We start from the raw sequence: 19,761 nt of genomic DNA, 5'->3' as shown, positions 1-19,761 counted from the left end.
GTTGCAGAACCTCCATTGTCACAGGACTTCTAATTTCTCAGTGCCTCCATTGTTCCAGCACCCGTGCTGTTTCAAGAACTCCACTGTCGTCACTTATTCATTTAGGTTGCTGGTTATTAATTTTGAGCCTTAATGGAATATGATGCTACTTTTGAAAACACAAGAATTTGATCTCTAGGTCTTGTGATCTTTGGACATATGTGCTAGGATCAGTCGTCTCTGGAAGAGTCCATGATTCCATAGTCCTCTGATCCTCACCGAGTGGAAATTCTTGCCTTTAGGGGCTAATTCACTCCAGGAGAAGGGATAGGGTCAGCAAGACAACTCTGTAGAGTGGGGTACACATCAGTCATATTGAGTCCCTGCTTGTAAGAGGCGATATCAAGAAGAGTGAGATGTTTTGGGGTGGAGGAAGAATCATAAAGTATTTATAGATGGTAAATAGGAAACAATGTTGGGGAGATGCAAACCAGACACATAGAAGGTACCAGCACAGATGAAACTGGGCAGGACAATACAAAAGGTACCTGGGATGTGACTTCTGCTGTTCTCTGGACACTCTCCCTTTGGCAAATTCCTGGGAGAAGCCTCTGTTCTTCCCTACATGAAGTTTTGTTCTTGATTGAAAGCAGTAAGGCAACTTCATCAGGGCATTTCTTATATTTTCTTTGTTTATTCCTTTAAGCCTGTGGGCCGGACCCTGCTGGGGCACAGTCTTGCATTCTGCTTAGGCGGAGAGAGGGAAAGAGGGATAGAGGGAAAGAGGGAGAAGGGGAGAGAGAAAGGGACAGAGAGAGGGAGTAAAGGAGGGAGGGAAGGAGGGAGGGAGGAAGAGAGAGAGAGAGAGAGAGAGAGAGAGAGAGAGAGAGAGAGAGAGAGAGAGAGAGAGAGAGGAGGTTTTCTGTGTTGTCATTTATGTTGCTCTCTCTTCACTGAGACTGCTTGTTGTGTGAATGCAGGAAATACTCCTGGCACATCTCTATGCTTACTTAGTACAGTAGGCATGTCATCTGGAGTGTCCTGAAAATTCCCAAGCCCATTGGCTCTTCTGCCTCCCTTTTCACTATTGGAGGATGATTAGAATCTTATGCCTAGGGTCTGCTCCTTTACCCTCCTCTTTAGTCCTAAAGGGAAATCAGGAGGAACATCAAGGATAGGGAATAGGATGAAGACTGGACTCATTGGCTGATCCTGGCTTGTACTGCCATGCACCTGGTGACCGTCCCCTTGTGTAGGCAATAGGATTCCATGGCCTGGTTATACTTTTGATGACTTAATAAATCTAAAATGTCTTGGGCTCAGAACTCCATGTATAGTCCATTGCTTCCACAATTGCAGGATCTGTCCTAAGAGGGATCACATCCTCATCTGGATTTGGGAACCCCTTGCAGTCTTTCTTGAACCATGGTTGCATCATCGTGTCTGTGACTCTCAGACTGTATCTAGGCTTGACTACCATTAAGAGGCTAAGCAGGTCCTCCAGCTCTTCTGACACCTCATAGTGGTCAGGATGCACACCTGTCACAACCTGTCTTCTCAGCTCTTGTATGATGACTGAATAAAATTGGACCTTTCCTACTACCATAAAATATAAGCGTACTCCTAAGGTCCATATGTTTTTTTTTTCACCATCATAAAAATTTCCTGGAAGGAGATCTGGCACATCAAAAGTATAAGGACCACAGTGCTGGTTCAGCCTTTGCCCTGGTTCAACTGGAGTAGTAAAGACAAAGCCCATGATTTTGATCTTGTCATTCTTTTCCCAGAACATATTATCTGGTTTCAGGTCCCTGGTAAGCATTCTGTGCCAGTGCAGAAGCTCATGGCTGCTGCTATTTGCCTAAATAATTCCCTGGCATAATCCTCCTCTAGGTGGCCTTACATTTAGATGTATTTCTAAAGCTGTTGATCTTCAACCAGCTTCATAACATGGTATAGTCTTGTCTCAGACTCAGTTACTTGGAGATAATGTTGTTGTTGACCATCATCATTATCTCTGCCATAGTCTGTAATGGCTGGCGGCATCACTTCTGCTTTACAAGCACTTTGATGGCAACTGTAGCAGGACCTTCACTGTCCCATCACCTCCACTGTCGCTAGACCTCCACTGTAGCAGGACATCCACTGTCCCATCACCTCCACTGTCGCTAGACCTCCACTGTAGCAGGACATCCACTGTCCCATCACCTCCACTGTCGCTAGACCTCCACTGTAGCAGGACATCCACTGTCTTAGGACGACTGAGGTTTCAATTCCAGTTTAAATCACCCCAATTGTCACAGGGACCTCTCCTGTTGCAGGACCTCCAGTGTCTCAGCACCTCCTCTGTGACAGGACATCCACTGTCATATGGATCAGATATGACAGTTCCAGACCCCCTGGAGAAGTATAAAAATTCAAGAGAACCAAAAGGGGAAGGTCAAGGTTCCCTGTGCCATCCTTCACATGGCATGGATGAAGACTTACTATCACAAAACAGACTGGCTTTTTACATGCTCAAACCATGAGCAGGATTTCTTCTTGACTACTCTGTGCACCTTACAGACTAACATGATCCATACAGATACCTTGGTCCTCCTTTAATTCTGTTTTAGTATGTGAACTGCAGTGTGCAGTTTTGTTGTGATCCATCCTTAGACATGCTGAACTGTCCTGCTCCAAGTCCAGATGTCATGGTTCCAGGACTTCTTGCCTCATTTAACCCTTCAGAGATATCCAGACAGAACTTAGACTCCAGAGACAGAATAGCATTTGTTGGTGTGGCCTTTTAATGATCTAACCAACTTTCCCATTTTCCCAAACTTCTCCCCATTTAAAGATATCTCAATGCCCATATTCAGCAGGAAGAAGATTTGAAGATTGGTCATTCTGATTCCTTGTGATTGGGGATCTGGAGGTTTTTATTCTAGGTTTTCTTTCTAGGGAATTTAATAGTGAGTATAATAAGCACAGGAAGGAAATAGCTAGAACTGATTGTGTAGCCATAATCTCATGTTATGAGATGTTATGAAGTTGAAGTTTTAATTTCTTACATTGGTAAAGAATTTATTTGGATACATATTCAAGGTTTTCATTGGTATACATTTCTTCTATTGATATAAAAATGTAAGTCTACAAAGCTTAGAACCAGTCCTTCTATAACTGCCATTAAGAAATGTTTTTAGATGATTAAGCATATGATTAAAGTGCCAGATAGCAAACTCATGGTTCTGTGTTCATTGAAAGAATATTTCCAAGATATTTCAGTTATAAATGTCTGAGAGCAGTTAAAGGGCAACAGCCAAGACTACTTTGCGTTGACAGTTTTCAAAAATGTCAGAAATGGACAGAATGTAACGTTGAATGTTTTTGAATCATTTGATGCTGAGACATAGCAGCTGCTGAGAGCACTCCAGTCTGGGTTCAGAGAAGATTCTGATCATCTTCACCTCTGGGTGAGGCTGTTTATCTATCGTTGCAAGGGACCCACTCCGCAGAAATTGCTTATTCATCTACAGACCGAAATAATATCTCGAAAAAGGACACACTATGCAGAATACTCCACTGATGGTCTCTGCCAATCCTGGGTGATCAGTCCTACCAAATTCTGCATGAATAAGGTCTATGAGATGATTCTCTGCCAAATAGCTAAAGATATATGTTCCATGTAGTTTGACAGCTGCCTCTTCAATTTGTTTCAGATTTGGAAGATGTTTGAGTGTGTGATTCCTATATTTTGGGTTATATTTTAGTATGTATGTATGTATGTATATAAAATATGTATATATTTGAGAAGCCCGCTGTCCAACAATGAGCCCATCACAGGCCCTGGGGCAGATCCCATCCACCATGGTCCCTTCTTGCCACTGATCTCCAGACTAGTGCTGGAATCAAGTGAAAAGTGAGAAGATCCCAGTGACACATGGCTAAAGTCTTCCTCAGCATGTTTTCAAAACTGCAACCATGGCAATATTCTATGGGAACCCAGACACTTCATCTTCATTGGTGCTGGGATAGTTTCCCTGCCTGTCCCTAGCCACTTGTCCTTTGGTGAGGCCTCCTCTGTGACACGCCCATGTTAATTATGTTCATAAAGCCAAGGCACTCTCAGCAGAAGTGGAATGTGGAGCAGGGTTCTGGCTTCCACTGACTAAGGATGGGAGTCAGAACTTTTCTGTAGTCACTGTTCCCTGATGGCTGTGTCACACAAACAGCCATTGCATGTTCACCCTGTCCAGAGGTCCTCATCCCCCACTGAGTACCAGTAGAAGGATTTTGGGCTCTAGTTTCAGTTAGTCCTGAAGAAATAGTTCATGACTATGTGTGCTCCCAGGACGTGTCTCTTTGCTAGACACACAGGTGTGTGTTCAGGTTGATCATGCCATAGAGCGAGCAGGCCACTCTGCATGAGAGAACTGTTACCAGACTTCCAGCATCTATTCAGGGACCACAGGAATTGTGAGTGTTGACTTTAGACCACAGTCTCATAGAGGAATATAAGGAGGAGACACTGGGACTCTGCCTTGGCCCCTCCTTATGCCCATACCTAGGCACCCTGCACCTGCTTGGACATAGGCATGGGGAAAACCTGGTCTCTAACTGTCCTCTTCATTCCCTAAGGACCATGACCACAGTCTGCAGCTCTGCACAGCCTGGCAGCCAGAGAAACTTGGCATAGTTCCCCATGTGTCAACACAGGCCCAGAGGAAGGACAGAAATAGAATCTTTATGGGACCCAGGTGGCTTCTCAGGGTCAGCCAATGGTCTTGGCTCCTTGTCTATGAAGACACAGGGCACAGGTCCTGACCTCCATGTACCCCTAGCTGCTGCACACACACTAAGGATGAGCTGAGCTGGCCTCTGCTGCTCCTGGGAGCATGGAAACCACAATCCCTGGGCCAAAGGGCCTTAGCAGTAGGCTCCTGCTTGCTACCAGAGTCCAGAAGACCCAGTTGGGTTCTAACTGCTCTATTCCCAAAGATGATGATTAGCTCTAACAGCAGGCCAGGCTCTGTTGGGAAGGATAGACAGGCATATCCAGGCCCAGAGATGGATGTACTGTGGCCATGCTCGGAGGTCTGATCTTCACAGGCATACTTAGCCATATTACCCAGCACTTACTCAGCTCTGTCTGGAGTGCCTTGGTCCCCCAAGAGCCCTGTGATGATGAAGTCACTGCCACAGGCAAGGACCTAGTCCCCACCACGTTCCTGTCCACACTTGACTCCTGCTGGGAGCCAGCAGTATGGACAGCCATGTCAAAATGGGGACATGGTCTGCTTTCTTCCTTGGGAGAACTTGTGAAGCCCAGGACCAGGTGACATGTTTGAGTCCAGGCAAGGACAAGGAGGAGTAGTGTGTGACCTTATGTTAGGTTTAGGGATAGAAACCCTTGTGATGGCATGGACTGCCCTCTACCCTCTGTCCCACTCTTCAGGAACAAAGGTAGTGAGAGGAAGGTACAGTGAAGCAGGCTACACACATCCCCAGGGTAGCCTTCCAACATAAGAATCACTGTCTTGAGAAAGGACCCGAAGAGCTGAAGGGGACTGCAGCCAAACAGGAGGGTCAACAATATGAACCAACCAGTATCCCAGAGCTCCCAGGGTCTAAACCACCCACCAGAGAGTACACACGGAAGGTCCCATGGCTACAGCTGCATATGTAGCAGAGGATAGCCTTGTTGGACATCCAAGGGAGGATGGGACCTTGGTCCTGAGAAGGCTCAATACCTCAGTCTAGGTGAATGCCACGACAAGAAAGGTGGAGTGGGTGGATTGGTGAGCAGGGTGAGGGGGCATGGGTTAGGGATTTTTTGGAGGGGAAACCAGGAGAGGGGTAACATTTGAAAAGTAAAGGAAGAAAATATCTAATAAAGACAACTACACTTAAGAAAAAAGAATCACTGTCTACTTTCATATGTGCAAATGTGTGTGTTTATGTATGGTGTGTATGTGTGTGTGTTTGTATGTGTGCTCACATGTATGTTTGTGTCTCGGTACACACCTGCATGTGTGCTGGTGTATGTTGGGGTAGGAGAAATGTTCTGACACAAGCCCTTCCCCATGCTGGGCACTCACAGTTGGCATAGACTCCACTTAACAGTAGGGTGTTTGTTCTTAACGGTTTTCTAATGGAATATATTATACCTAATGTTCTACCTCTCAGTCAGGGCTAGATATCCTCATTTTGTAGCAATGGGGAACACTGTTCTTTTAGGATTACAGCCTGTGTCAGCTGTGGGGGCCCTCCTCCTCCTCCTCCAGTGGCCAGTCTGTTCTATATCAAACTGTGCAGGGTATAGAGCCTTCGCATCTGCCCGTAACCGTGTGTGTGTCCTTGCAACAGCTGATATCCTGGCTGACTGTCCCCACTCCACCTACTCTGACGAGCTCAGGATGCACAGAAGAAGGCCTAGTGAGGAGGTGCTGCCCCACCCATCCATCCAGACTTGAGCTCCATTCTGGCAAATGATGTGGTGTCAAGATGTGGCCCTTACAGGAATGGGTCCACTGTTGGGAACAACTACCAAGTACCTGTGACCAGCAGTGATATATATCTCCTCTTGTCCAAGTAAAGGGAATTCAAGTACTTCTTTGGGCATTGGGCAGTAAAGGAGTGCTGAGGGCTCATGGGTAGATGCCCCACCCTATACCTTCCGAGAGCCCATGAACTGCACCTGCTTAATGCCCCTTGGATTTCTTTGGATAAGGTAAGGAGAGCAGACCCAAAATATCCCAAACCACTGCACAGGCAACACTGTCATGCCAGGTGGAAGCAGTCTTCACAGCCTGAGGAGTAGAGTAGGGGTTCTCTCCCATTGCATCCAGGGGTCTCTTGTTTGCATAGCCAGTGGCAGGGTCTTGGGTGGAATTGAGACAAACTGCAAGGGAGGCCTTTGTGTTGGTTACAGTACTTATAAGCAAGACATGGGAAGAGGAGCCACAGACTTGTGATCTAGGAAAACCTGCAGTAGCCTGCTCTGGGTCCTTGGAGCCTAGGCTTGCTTTACAGTCATAGGGCTCCCTCTAAGGTCCAATCCCATCATGGCACCTTCTCTGGAAGATAAGACAGGTTCAAGCTGCTTCAGGTTAACATTGACTCTTGTTTCACTCAGACACTCATGTTTGTGAGAATCCCAGGAGCTTAGAACCAGAGACAGGAAGAATAGGGCCTTCCCCATGCCCTTGGCTAATGTTGGAGCAGGCTCCCCATCTCCTACAACTGGGCAGGCCAAAGAGACTGATATGGGGGGCAGAAGGCTTGAGGGCCAAGAACTGCCTTGCCCAGACCTGGCCCAAGGCTGGAGGTGCTGGAATGCTACCACGTCACCTTCAAGGCTGGCCGGCACAGACAGGGATGCTGTATGGCTCTTGCCTACTCCACAGTGTCCTGCAGGTGTGGTTCGTCATGAAGTCATCACAGGGAGAGGCCGCTTAGGAACTTCTTGCCATGAGAGGAGGAACCAGCAGCTCACCAGTGTCGCTGTGTGACCTAGTCATGAGCTGTCTGCATGAGTGAGCCCACATGCTTTTTCCATGCTAAGAACACACTGGTCACCTGTGTGGTTTGCCTCTGCCTCCCCAACCTGCAGAGAGATACAACAGTGCGATGTTAGTTCTTTCCCTGACTGTTGGTGATTTTGGTGTTTCTACAATCCCAGGACTCCAGCTCTACCCAGACCATCCTAATTCTGTCATAGCCGATCTATCCTGGGCCTGACAGGCCATCCTGTTGGTGTGCTCTGTCTTAGCTCTCAGGACACACTTCCCCCCGGTTTCCTCATGCTGTTTCCTCCGACCATCCCAGCATGCACCAGCTCTGTATCCCTCCCAGGTTTAGGATCCCTGATAATCCCTGATATGTTTGTGTTCTCCCAGGCTGGGTTGTGGGCACTTGTGTGTCTCCAGTGCATGCGAGAATTCCTTGCGATCCTCCATTCCATGCCATATGCCACCTTTCAGTCCATACTGGCACCGGGGATGCTGGCCTGCCCAGGCTTCCCTCCATTGTTGTCCCTTTTGCACTTATGTCTTTGAGGAATGGCTCTGGATGTGGTCACCACAGTCTACCCTGGACGCATCTGAGAGTTCAAGGACGGCCACCTTTTACTTAAGCAAACTTGTCCACAGACTGTGTGGGTCCCATCAGCTGAGAGCAGCCTCCACACTACAGCGATGCTCATCTTACACTTTTCAGCTATGAGGGACTGTAGGATCTGTCCTGAGGGCCCTACCCATTCTGCAGGTAGGAGAGCCATGCAGGGGGCTTGCTATTTGGTCAGTTCTTCTGGGTATTGCCTTGAGCTGAGAGCCTTTGGGAGGGCATATACTCCTGTATTAAATGAGCTGGCTCCACTCTGCCTGGACTGTGCTGGGACTGCCTCTCATGCTCTCTCCTCCCAGTCTCTATCTGTTCCTAATTCTCTGTGAGTCCAACATCAAGCCTAGTGGTCAATCAGCCTTCATGCCAGTCCAGGAACACAGAGCCCTCACTGTCCTCTGAATAGGTTTCACAGGGCCCCTGTTTTAGTCTCTTTGGTGTCCTATATTGATAGAAACTCAAGTTTCTTAGGTCCCTAGGACTTGTTTTGCCACCATTTAGAACAAGGTAGAGGTAAAGAAAGGTTGAAATGATGTCCTGCAGTTCTGCATTTTCACCACTGGAGGGCTGCACGCTGTTCTGTCCCTGCTGTGCCACTCAGCAAGCCCTCTCAGTCAGGCTCTGAGCCTGAAGCAGAGAACCACTGCTAAACCCAGTGCTCCCAAAATCTGGCTGCACCTCCAGGGATGCCTGCAGAGGATTCCCTAGGACCTTGAGGACCCAATTTGGGAATCTTAGGTGGTCAGGGTGCTGGAGCCAAAAGAGCTGTACGAGACATTACCTGGTATGTGACCTCTGTCCCTATATCCTGAGTAGCAGGACCCACAGTCCTGCGAAGGTCTCTGGGTGGCTGCTGAAAAGAGGTGGAGGAGGATATGGAGGGTGAAGAGGAGACGAGTAAGCGGGACCAAGGCAGGAGCACTGCCCATCCACTGCTGTGGGAGCACTGCCCATCCACTGCTGTGGGAGCACTGCCCATCCACTGCTGTGGGAACACTGCCCATCCACTGCTGTGGTAGCACTGTCCATCCACTGCTGTGGGAGCACTGCCCATCCACTGCTGTGGGAGCACTGCCCATACACTGCTGGGGGAGCACTGCCCATACACTGCTGGGGGAGCACTGCCCATACACTGCTGTGGGAGCACTGCCCACACACTGCTGTGGGAACACTGCCCATACACTGCTGTGGGAACACTGCCCATCCACTGCTGTGCGAGCACTGCCCATTCACTGCTGTGGTAGCACTGTCCATACAGTGCTGTGGGAGCACTGCCCATCCACTGCTGTGGGAGAACTGCCCATCCACTGCTGTGGAACACTGCCCATCCACTGCTGTGGGAGCACTGCCCATACACTACTGTGGGAGCACTGGCCATACATTGCTGTGGGATGTCCTGTCCTGGGCTCTTTCCTGCTGTAACTCTGAAGTACAAAGCAAATAGGACTATCTGAGATGAGGACAGCTTCTGTTCTGAACTGTGAGAAGAAAAGACAGGCGCTCTCTGTGACATCCACTGGAGCACAGGGTCCCACATGAGCCTCCCTCACAAGTGATGCCATCTGCTCTGCAGAGTGGCTCCAGTCAGCATCAGGAGAGGCGAGATTGCCTGTTTCTGAAAGCTGAGCTCTCCCCAACCACCCACAGACCCAGCAATTGTGCCTCCTCCGTGCCCATCTCTACTGGGGCCAGCGGCTCCCTCATGTCATTTCTTACTCCTGCCAGTCGGTTGTGTAATAGCCCATAGGATCTGGACTCAACTTCATTGGCCAAGGCCAGCTGCTCTTTACTTAGATAAGACTCCGAGAACAAGGCCACACACAGTATTAATGGCCCATTGTTTGTCCTTGAGTTTCCTTCAGTGTAGCCCTGAGTGACCATTGCAGCCTGTGGCCAGGGATTCAGATTAGCATTGGCCAGGTCAGGGTCTTTGCTCCCTGGTCCTGTAGCTCACCTCCACTGTAGTTCCATGTGTCCTGGCTGCTGCAGCTGCTCCAGGAACCACTAGATGTCTTCCCACAGAGGCTCACAGATCCTGTGGGCTCATCCACAGACATCTCATGATCTCCCTGCTGGGAGTTAGGCTTGATGCACCCTGTGTGGGAGCTGCCAGGGCTTTAGGAAAACAGTGAGAGGCAATGGAGGAGATGTTGTCTGCTTCTCTTCTTGTCCTCCTTGCCCAGGGAGGTTCTGCTGCAGGGTTCCGGCTCCAGCAGGTCACTGATGTAGCATTCCCAGTAGCTCTTCTTCTCTGAGGGGAAAGCAACACAAGACCTACTGAGGGAGGAACGTGAAGTACCCTGCACTCCTTAATTGGTGATGGTCAGAGTCCTGCCAACCGAGAGATGCATCTGCACCTGTGCGCATGGAGCAAAAGTCCACCCTTGTGGAATGAGCTCTGCGTTCCCATGACAGCTGGGAACAGACTTTGTCCCCAGCAGCCTCCTATCATCCCCTTGGGATGGTTCTTCAGGCTGTGACACCTTGTCTCTTAGCTACAGAGCCATCCTGAGCAGCCCTGGTGCTCTATCACCCAGGAGAGGACCAGGTGAAAACAGAACCCATCAGTTCCTTCTGAGCATGTACAGTTGTGCAATATGCAACCGGCATCCCTGAGAACCTGCCTTACAACATGGGTACAGAGTTCTACTTGATTATGCTTCACAAATACATTCAGGCACACTCATCTCTCTCTCTTTCAAACACACACACACACACACACACACACACACACACACACACACAAACATTCGTACACACATGCATGTATACCCATGAACAGACACACAGAGGCATGCACACAGCCCACATCCCCCTACATACATGTACAGTAATACATGCATGCAAATACACAGACAGAGGCACACACTCCTGCTTGTGCACTGTGGTTTCAGTGTGCGGCAAGTCAGGTCCTTTCTCAGTGGGGTCTTTGAAAAGTTGAGAGAACAATGAGTCTTTAGGCAGCGTTAACGCTATCCCCTTGCAGACAAACTTGCTTCTTTGTCTGTTTGCAGTGCTAAGGATGTAAGGAAAATGACACTGTAGAATCATATGCATCTTGGAGGGATGGAAAGGTCACTCCCACCTTTCATCCCAACCCTCGGAGGGAGGAACAGGAGCTGATGACCACCAGTAATGATGACTTGTAATGGAAGGTGTGGTCTGGACGCCCAGCCAGCCCAGCCAGCCAACCCCAGGAGCAGGTCTCAAGGGTTGATGTGCTACATCCTCAGATCATAGAGAGGGTGCGTGGCCATCAGGTAGGTGCCCAGACCCAGGTGGATCTAATACCCACTCTCTGCCTCCTCCAGCTGCTGTAGCCCCTGCAGCACAGGCTGCAAGCTGAGGTGGAGCTGGTGGGTGGTACTAAGCTGTTGCAGCAAGTAACGGGAGCGCCAGGCATGGCCCGTTTAGAACAGCAGCTTCTGTGTTGCCAGCAGCCCTTCTCCCTGTATTCCCAGCTTCTTCCCCTGGACAGACAGGACAAACAATGTGACTTTGCAGTTTAGAAAATGGTTACAGCAGCAGCAGCAGCAGCAGCAGCAGCAGCAGCAGCAGCAGCAGCAGCAGCAGAGAAATACCTTATCGCCAGCCATAAGCCACAACTGGGCCCTCCCCATCCTTCATTTGGAGAGCTCATGTCCCTGTGGAAACAGTCTCAGGGCCCTGTGAGTACCATCTCTCTGCAGCCTTAAGAATGCAGACGAAACCTGGGGCAGCCCCCCTATGTACACAAGTCTTGCTTGCAGGATTTTCAGTGAACCCTAATCAGTGCTTAGCCTGCCTGCTCTCCTGCATTCCTCACTGTCATGGCTTTGGGAATAAGGAAGGAGGGACAGAGGCTAACTGGTGTATCTCTAATTTCCCCTTTGTTGCTGAGTGGAAAATTGGTAATTGGTGGCAGCCAGAGCTATACATCTCTTGGAGAGCTCATCCCAGACATGGCTGTGAGGATCACAAGGATGAGTGATGTTTTGGAGAAAGAAAAATGAGGATGAAGTTGTTTAGTCCCAGGTTCTGAGGACTGCTGAGATTTATGGATGGATTTACCCTTCAGACACCCACCAGAACTGTTACCTTTAAATATGTATCCTGGGGAAGTCACAGAGCAACTGTGGAGTGTAGTCTTCCTCCTGAAAGACAGAGGTTATGTGGGATGCGGAAATGAGAGCGTGAGGTAGGATCTGGGGTAGCAGGAGACAGGAGAGAAAGAGGAGGGGTCCTCACCTGATAGATGATCACTCCATTCAGAGTGAGACGCAGGAAAACAGTAGGGTGGTCCTCCTCCTTTACCTAGAACACAGGACAGATGTTTAGGCTGTGTCTCTGGGCAAGTGGAAGGAGGTCTTTCTAACAGGCTAGAGGGCCCACAAACCAAGAGCTCTGTCCTGGCATCTCGTTCCCCTACATATGCCCAGGGCACACGTGTATGTGGTATGCTTCTATAGGTGTTTGTGTTCTGTGAACCCCTTAGACCAAAGTTGCACGCTTAGTGGAAGGCTGTGGAAGGCTGCGAACTGGGAGCAGAGGCCGTGCAGTATGCAGGCGTTGAATATGGGACCGCCAGAGAGGCCAACCATGATCTTCCAATCAATGTCAGACCAAACCAGTTACAGCAGAGGCTGGGCAAAGGTTTACCAGAACTCAGACACCAGAGAAACTCAGTGTGCCACCTCAGGACAGCCACCAGCTCACCACAGGCCATGCAGGCCCTAAGGACTGCCCTGCCTACACTAACTGCATTCTAAGTCATGCTGTCAACCAGGTGGCTTAGAAGCACTGTTGTCCTGGGAACCTTTGATCCCACACCTCAGGGTCAGTCTTGTATATCCTGAGGAAGTGAACAGAATATCCTCAAGATGGCAGGCATCCCTTATGAAGCATAACACTGCCTCATGTGGAGTCAGACCCTGCTGCTCATGGTGGATGGCAGGCACATGCCGTAGGATGGAGTTCACATGTCCCATGTTGATAATCTGAGTACAGAGCCACCAGCTAGCTGTGACCCCACGCTGCCCTATCTCTGTGCTGACTTCCCCTCCACTGACATTTGCAGTCAGAACCAACTCTGTAACTACAGCCAATGTCCAACAGAGTGAGTTAGGCCTTCTGCCTTAGCATCAGACCCAAAGGTGAGGATGTGGTTCCTTAATATTTTTGGTTCTGCTCCCCTCTCATGTCATGCAGGTGCACACAGGACCACAGAAGCAGCCCTCCTTCAAGGTCTGTGGAGCTCATTTCAGCCCCACAGCCCATGTTCTTGGGAAAACTTGCCAGTGGGGCACTGTGTGAGTGTGGACTGAGGGAAGCTTTGAGAAAAGCTGCCTGGGCTCCATGTGGCACTGGAGAGAGCTGTGCAGGCAGACATGTGAGGCCCAAGGCACAGAGGACAGTAAGGAGCATGAGTTGTGGACCAGTTAGGGAGAACACTGGCGGGTCCTGCAGTCCCCAGAGCCATTTGCTCTCCATGGCAGTCAGCTAGGCTTCTGCAAGGAGAATAACCTGTCACTCACCATCTCCCTTTCCAGGATACAGGTGAGGAAACAGAGGCACAGAGAGCATAAGGTAGCTGGGTTTGTTCCTGTTTACAGAGGCTGGGTGGATAACACTCTGCAGCTGAGCAGGCCAAGGTACTCAGAGGTGTCAAGCTCTCAGGGCTTATGCAGGAGCCAAACGCATGGCCCACTCTGGCCCTCATTCCTACACCACAGTGACAGCCTTTGCAGTATTTGTGTTGGGGGCTGGTAAGCACACTTGGATGTGAGTTTTTCTGTCTCTGTGCCCTTTTCCATCCCCAGTTATATGTCCTTCTGTCATTCATGGTGAACAGATATCAGACACCCCCACTTCCAGAAAAAAAGAACACACAAGGAGGGTGACAGACACACAGGAAGGGTGACACACACACAGGGACGGTGACATATTTTCCTGTTCTTTTGGGAATAGGCATGTAGCACGAAGTACCTGCTCATAAGGACTAAGTCCTTTTGGTGGCCCAGGTCATCCTGTAACCCACTGGCAGCCAGGAGAAAGCAGGCCTTCTCTATGTGCAGAAACCTGGAACTCAGTATCTGTTCCTTCAGGTGGCAGTAGTACAGGTGACAGGCTTTCTTGCCAGTGAAAGGCAGCAGGGCAGAGGTTCTGGATGAGTGACTCGCCTATGTCAGCAGCACTGCACCCTCATCCATCCTAGGCCTGGCGTTCTGGTCCATAGGCCTCTGAGCTCTCTTGGTGGCTACTCCCTGGTCTGTTCATACACATGGCATCTCATATCACAGGGACCTTAGTGACACATGGATGAAGTCAGGCGCCTATACCAACACAAGGGCTGTCCCTGTGGATAGAGCCCTCTAGCAGCTGAGATCACGGTGGCGGGGTGGGTGGGTGGGTGGCAATTGGTATTATTTGAGAGATCTCCTGAATAGGAAACATGGAAGTCTCAGGCACAGGGCCACAGACTTGTCTCCTAGTCAGTCTACCTATGCTATGTCATCAGCTAGGCAAAAACAGTGAATCCCTCCTGAGAACCTCTCTCAGATCTTTTAGTATAGCCACCTGACCAGTTCAGGGAACCATATCCACCAGCCTACTGATTTTCCCTGCTGATATATCTCTAGGAATTTCCACATAATCATGCTTCCTCACTGTCCAGAAACTTCCTCTCTTCCCCCCCCCCCCAAACCGTTCCTTCTGGGAATGCTCCCGAATGCTCCTTCAGACCTATTACATTATCAGCTTTGGGAAAATGTTCCTCATTCAGAACATACCACTTCCTGTTGTCTCTGCCACCTAGCTCTGTCTCTTAGACATGAACCCTCAAGAATACTGATAACTCTTCTGTAAATATTAATATTCAGTTAAATCATTTTTTATAATTGGTTCTCAGTGTGCTATTGGTTCCAGAAATAGGCAGATAGCAATTCTAATAGTGACACAGAAATAAGTTGGTTAATTTCTTCTCTTTCTTTCTTTTTCTTTCTTTCTTTTTCTTTCTTTCTTTCTTTCTTTGTTTCTTTCTTCTTTCTTTCTTTCTTTCTTTCTTTCTTTCTTTCTTTCTTTCTTTCTTTCTTTCTTTCTTTCTTTCTTTTTCCTTCCTTCCTTCTTCTTCTTCTTCTTCTTCTTCTTCTTCTTCTTCTTCTTCTTCTTCTTCTTCTTCTTCTTCTTCTTCTTCTTCTTCTTCTTCTTCTTCCTCTTCTTCTTCTTCTTCTCCTTCTCCTCTTCCTCCTCCTCCTCCTTCTCCTTCTCCTTCTCCTCCTTCTCCTCCTCCTTCTCCCCCTCCTCCTCCTCCTCCTCCTCCTCCTCCTCCTCCGTCTCCTTCTCCTTCTCCTTCTCCTTCTCCTTCTCCTCCTCCTTCTCCTCCTTCTTCTTCCTCTTCTGTCTTCCTCTTGACCTGCTGCTGCTGTTACAGTTACTGTTGTGCTTCTCCCATTGTGTCTGTTCCTGGGCCATGTGTTTGAAATCACCACCTGTTCATACTCAGGACATAATTCCCTGATGACACTGTGAAAGAGACAAGGTAATTTATTAGACATAAAAGAAATAATGAGGTAGAATTCTTAGAATAACATGTGGGACTTTGACATGCATTAATATTTTATGTCTTTTTTTCTACTTTGTAGTCAAGATCTTGGAAAGAAATCACTTAGAAATTTTTTTTAATCTATGTATTACTAGGTGTTTCTTAGGAGCAAAAGGATAATCAGTATGCAAAAACTATGAATGCATGGAACATTATCAATAATCAGTGAACTATGCTATTGTACTTATTCAATGACATTGCTGGTTATTAGATTTGAGGCTTACTGGAATGTGATGTCACTTTTGAAAATGTAAGAATCTGTTCTTCAGCTCTTGTGATTGATTGGCACATTGCTAGGGCCTGTAGCCCCTGAAAGAGTCCTTGAGCCCATATGCATCTAGTCCTTACCCTGTGGGAACTATTGTCTTTAGGGAAGATGGACTCCAGGAGAAGGAATGGGGTCAGCAAAACAATTCTGTTGTGTGGATTAAAAATCATTGATATTGAGTCCATGCTGGCAAGAGGAGAAACCCAGAATAGGGAGAAGGCTTGGGGTTGATGAATTCTAAAGTACTTCGAGAAGATGAGAAGGTAAGAATTGTGGGCAAAATGAAAATGAAAATGAAGACAGAGGAGGGACCAGCACAGAGTAAAGTGGGTAGGACAAAGCTCAAAGGTACCTGGGCCCTGCCTGCTTCTTTTTCTCTGGATTTTCTCCATGGGCCTCATTTCTGGGGGGAGACTCTGTGCTGCCTGCGGCGAGATTGATTTCCTCCTGTAAAGCAGCAACAGAGTCTCCTCATGGCATTTCGTATCCTCTTGGCCCATCCCCTGAAGCCTCGGGGCTGGGCCATGGCCCTGCTGGGGATGGGCTTGTTCTCTGAGGCACTGTGGGAGAGGGGATTGCCTTCTGGGATCGAATTGCTGCTGTTTTCAGTGATTCTGGTTGTTGTGTTAATACAGGGGACACTCATGGCAAATATATGTTGTTGGTCCTCTGTGGGTTTCCACTGGAGTGGCCGCAAGTGAAGAAAACCAGGCCCAGTGGATGTTCTTCCTGCTCTTTGCCTAGCCTTCTGGCCATAGGTAGACTCTTGACCAGTGTAGGATGGTGAGACCAGTGGGCCAAGTATAGGAGCACTTCTGCTTGTCTTCATTCCTAAAGTAAAAGCAGCAGCAGCATCAATGGTCGGGAATGGGGCTGCCACTGGACTCACTGTCTGAGTCACTGTTGAGTAGACATGTCTCTGGAGAGCCTGTCCTTTTAGTAAAGTATAGCAAGCCATGGCTTGGTTATATTTCTGTTTACGTAGTGACTCGAGAATGTCTTGAGCTCGGAAGCCAAGATATTCCATGGCTTGGACAATGGTAGGGTCTGCCCTGGCAGGGATTAGATCCTTACAGGGATTTGGGAACATCTTCCAGTCCCCTTTAAACCAGGGGTGCAGCATCACCTCCATGGGTGTGGGTCTATATGTAGGGTGGATGGTCAGTAATAGACTAAGCAAGTCCTCTAGTTCTTGTGAGACCCCACAGGGGGCAGGATATACTCCTGCCACAACTTGTCTTTGCAGTTCGTGGATGATCACAGAATCAAAAGGCACCTTCCCGACAATCATGAAATAGAGGACCACACCTAAGGTCCACGAGTCGCTTTTGGTGCCATCGTATCTTTTACCGAGGAAGAATTCTGGGGCACCAAAAGAGTAGGAACCACAGTGCTGACTGAGCATTTGACCAGGTTTGACTTTGGTACTAAGGCCAAAGTCGATTATTTTGATTTTTCCATTGTTATCGATCAGGATGTTATCAGGTTTCAGGTCCCTGTGCACGATACCATGTTCATGGCAGTAGCTCACGGCAGATATTACTTGTTTAAATATTTTCCGGGCCTCGTCCTCCTCTATGTGGCCAGAATTTTTGATGTATTGGTAGAGTTGTTGTCCTTCAACAAATTCCATTACCAGGTATATGCTTTTTGTGGTCTCAATCACTTGTAGAAGTGAGATGATGTTGGGATGGTTGAGTGTTCTCATTATATTGGCCTCCATCATGGCTGACTGGAACCACTGCTTGCCCTTTTCAAGAACTTTGATGGCCACAGGTGTGCCTGTGAGCCGGTGTTGGGCCAGGAGGACCTTGGCGTTACTCCCTTGCCCGATGGTCCTCAAGACTTTGTATTGGGAGTGGAAGTCTTCCTCCTCAGAGATATGGGGCTCGAAGCTGAATGGTGGTAACTCCTCCTCACTATGTGTAGGTATTGAATCACTACTGATGCTACCTAAAAATAACATAAAAAAAATAGAATCAATGTAATGAAAAAGATGTAGGAAAACAGAAACCAAAATTAGTACACATGCTACCTAAAAATAAACAAAGAAAATGTGCTTGACATAAAGGTAAGTAAAGGCTAGAAAAATAGAATGAATATTATGAAAAATATATGGGGGAAAAGATAAAGTAAAAAAATGTAAGTAAAACCTAACCAAATAACGCACCCCAAACTAGAAACCCAAGAGTACACACATTCCAAATACAGATGATGAAACTAAAAAACATAGTCATAAAACAGGGTGATTGGGAGGGTTACAGTTGATTAATACTATGATTGGATGTAGATTGAAGCAAAAAATCATATGAAAAAATGAGAGGCGAAAGCATTAGTAAAAGACAAAACAAATATAAATTCCCAGCACTTCAGTGAATATTCCATTTCGTTTTAGGACGTAGTCTTTCCCAATGAAACCACACCTCCCCTGAGCAAAATATTGAAACTTAAAATTAAGCAATGACAAACAATAAGATAGTAAAATATCAGAGACTATTAAACCTACAACCAAGGCCAAAAAGCCATAGAGTCTGGACTCAACTTCAGTGGCCAAGGCCAGCTGCTTTTTACCAGCACAAGACTCTGAGAACAAGACCGCACACAGTTTTAATGGCCCATTGTTTGTCCTTGAGTGGCCTTCAGTGTAGCCCTGAGTGACCATTGCAGCCTGTGGCCAGGGATTCAGATTAGCATTGGCCAGGTCAGGGTGTTTGCTCCCTGGTCCTGTAGCTCACCTCCACTGTAGTTCCATGTGTCCTGGCTGCTGCAGCTGCTCCAGGAACCACTAGATGTCTTCCCACAGAGGCTCACAGATCCTGTGGGCTCATCCACAGACATCTCAGGCTCTCCCTGCAGGAAAAGCCAAAGTGTCTTGAAAGGCAAATATGTATTAATTATAAGCCAATGACAACATGCCGTGAATAAATCACTACACAATAATAATGCAAAAATAGGAAACCAAAATATATTGAAAATAGATAGGCTGAAGCAGCCTGAAATGCATTAGGAAATAATCATAACAATAAAATATCATGTGAGAAAATAAATCCTAGGGAAAACAAAGTAGCCATCCAAATAAAGCATAAATAAAAATCAAAAGAGCAGCACTAAGGAGACACACAGCCAGTGGCCTTACAAATATGTGGTCTAATCTATCTCTTGAGCTCATTCCAAAGTCAATCAATAAATAAACAGCAAGCTCTCTACATATGCCTTTAACCTGAGAGTATGTGGTGGTCATATCAAATCCCTGGGAGCTTCTGGTCAACCGGCCCCAGATTCTTGGCCAGTTTCAGGCCATTGAGTAAGTCTGTCTCAAAAATAATGTTGATGGCCTACCTTAGGTACAGCAGCCAGGCTGACTTCTCTCCGGTACACTCTCTTGCACCAAGGTACAAGCAATACAGATGCAAGAGACCAAGGGGTATGTGCACAGGCAGGTGCACAGACACAGATGCAGACGCAGACACAGACACAGACAGATACAGACACAGAACCAGAGACAGACACAGACACAAGCACAGACAGACACAGAACCAAACACAGACACACACACAGACAGACACAGACACAGAACCAATCACAGACACAGACGGAGATGCAGACCCAGACACAGACACAGACACAAACAAAAAAGCACACACACAGGCAAAAATACACACACAAGTACAAAAAAGTGAACTTACACACACACACACACAAATACAGACAAAGACACAAACACAAAAGCGCACACACACACAAATACACAAATACAGAAATGTGAATTTACACACACACACACACACACACACACATACAGATACAGGCACAGACCCAAAAGCACACACAC

General features: G+C 47.8%; 1 protein-coding gene across 1 annotated transcript; it reads right to left on the bottom strand.

Annotated features, from left to right (window-relative positions):
* Positions 1-16,326: 16,326 nt before the first annotated feature.
* LOC127673749 (sperm motility kinase Y-like) lies at positions 16,327-18,767 on the bottom strand. Its single transcript, XM_052169519.1, has 2 exons — positions 18,665-18,767; positions 16,327-17,882 (listed from the first exon to the last, which is right to left on the bottom strand). The coding sequence occupies exons 1-2, from the start codon at positions 18,765-18,767 to the stop codon at positions 16,327-16,329; spliced, it is 1,659 nt and encodes a 552-aa protein (XP_052025479.1).
* Between the last annotated feature and the right edge of the window lie 994 nt (positions 18,768-19,761).

The sequence above is a fragment of the Apodemus sylvaticus genome, chromosome 23 (assembly GCF_947179515.1).
Source record: "Apodemus sylvaticus chromosome 23, mApoSyl1.1, whole genome shotgun sequence".
Taxonomy (NCBI): domain Eukaryota; kingdom Metazoa; phylum Chordata; class Mammalia; order Rodentia; family Muridae; genus Apodemus; species Apodemus sylvaticus.
Note: the sequence above shows the minus strand (reverse complement) of the source record. Positions and strands in the feature narration are given on the sequence as shown.

Excerpts from the sequence above, each read along its gene's own strand:
- LOC127673749 (XM_052169519.1), bottom strand. The coding sequence starts at position 18,767 with ATGTCTGTGGATGAGCCCACAGGATCTGTGAGCCTCTGTGGGAAGACA. Across the intron at positions 17,883-18,664 it reads CACATGGAACTACAGTGGAG|GTAGCATCAGTAGTGATTCA; the intron begins GTGAGCTACAGG and ends TGTTATTTTTAG.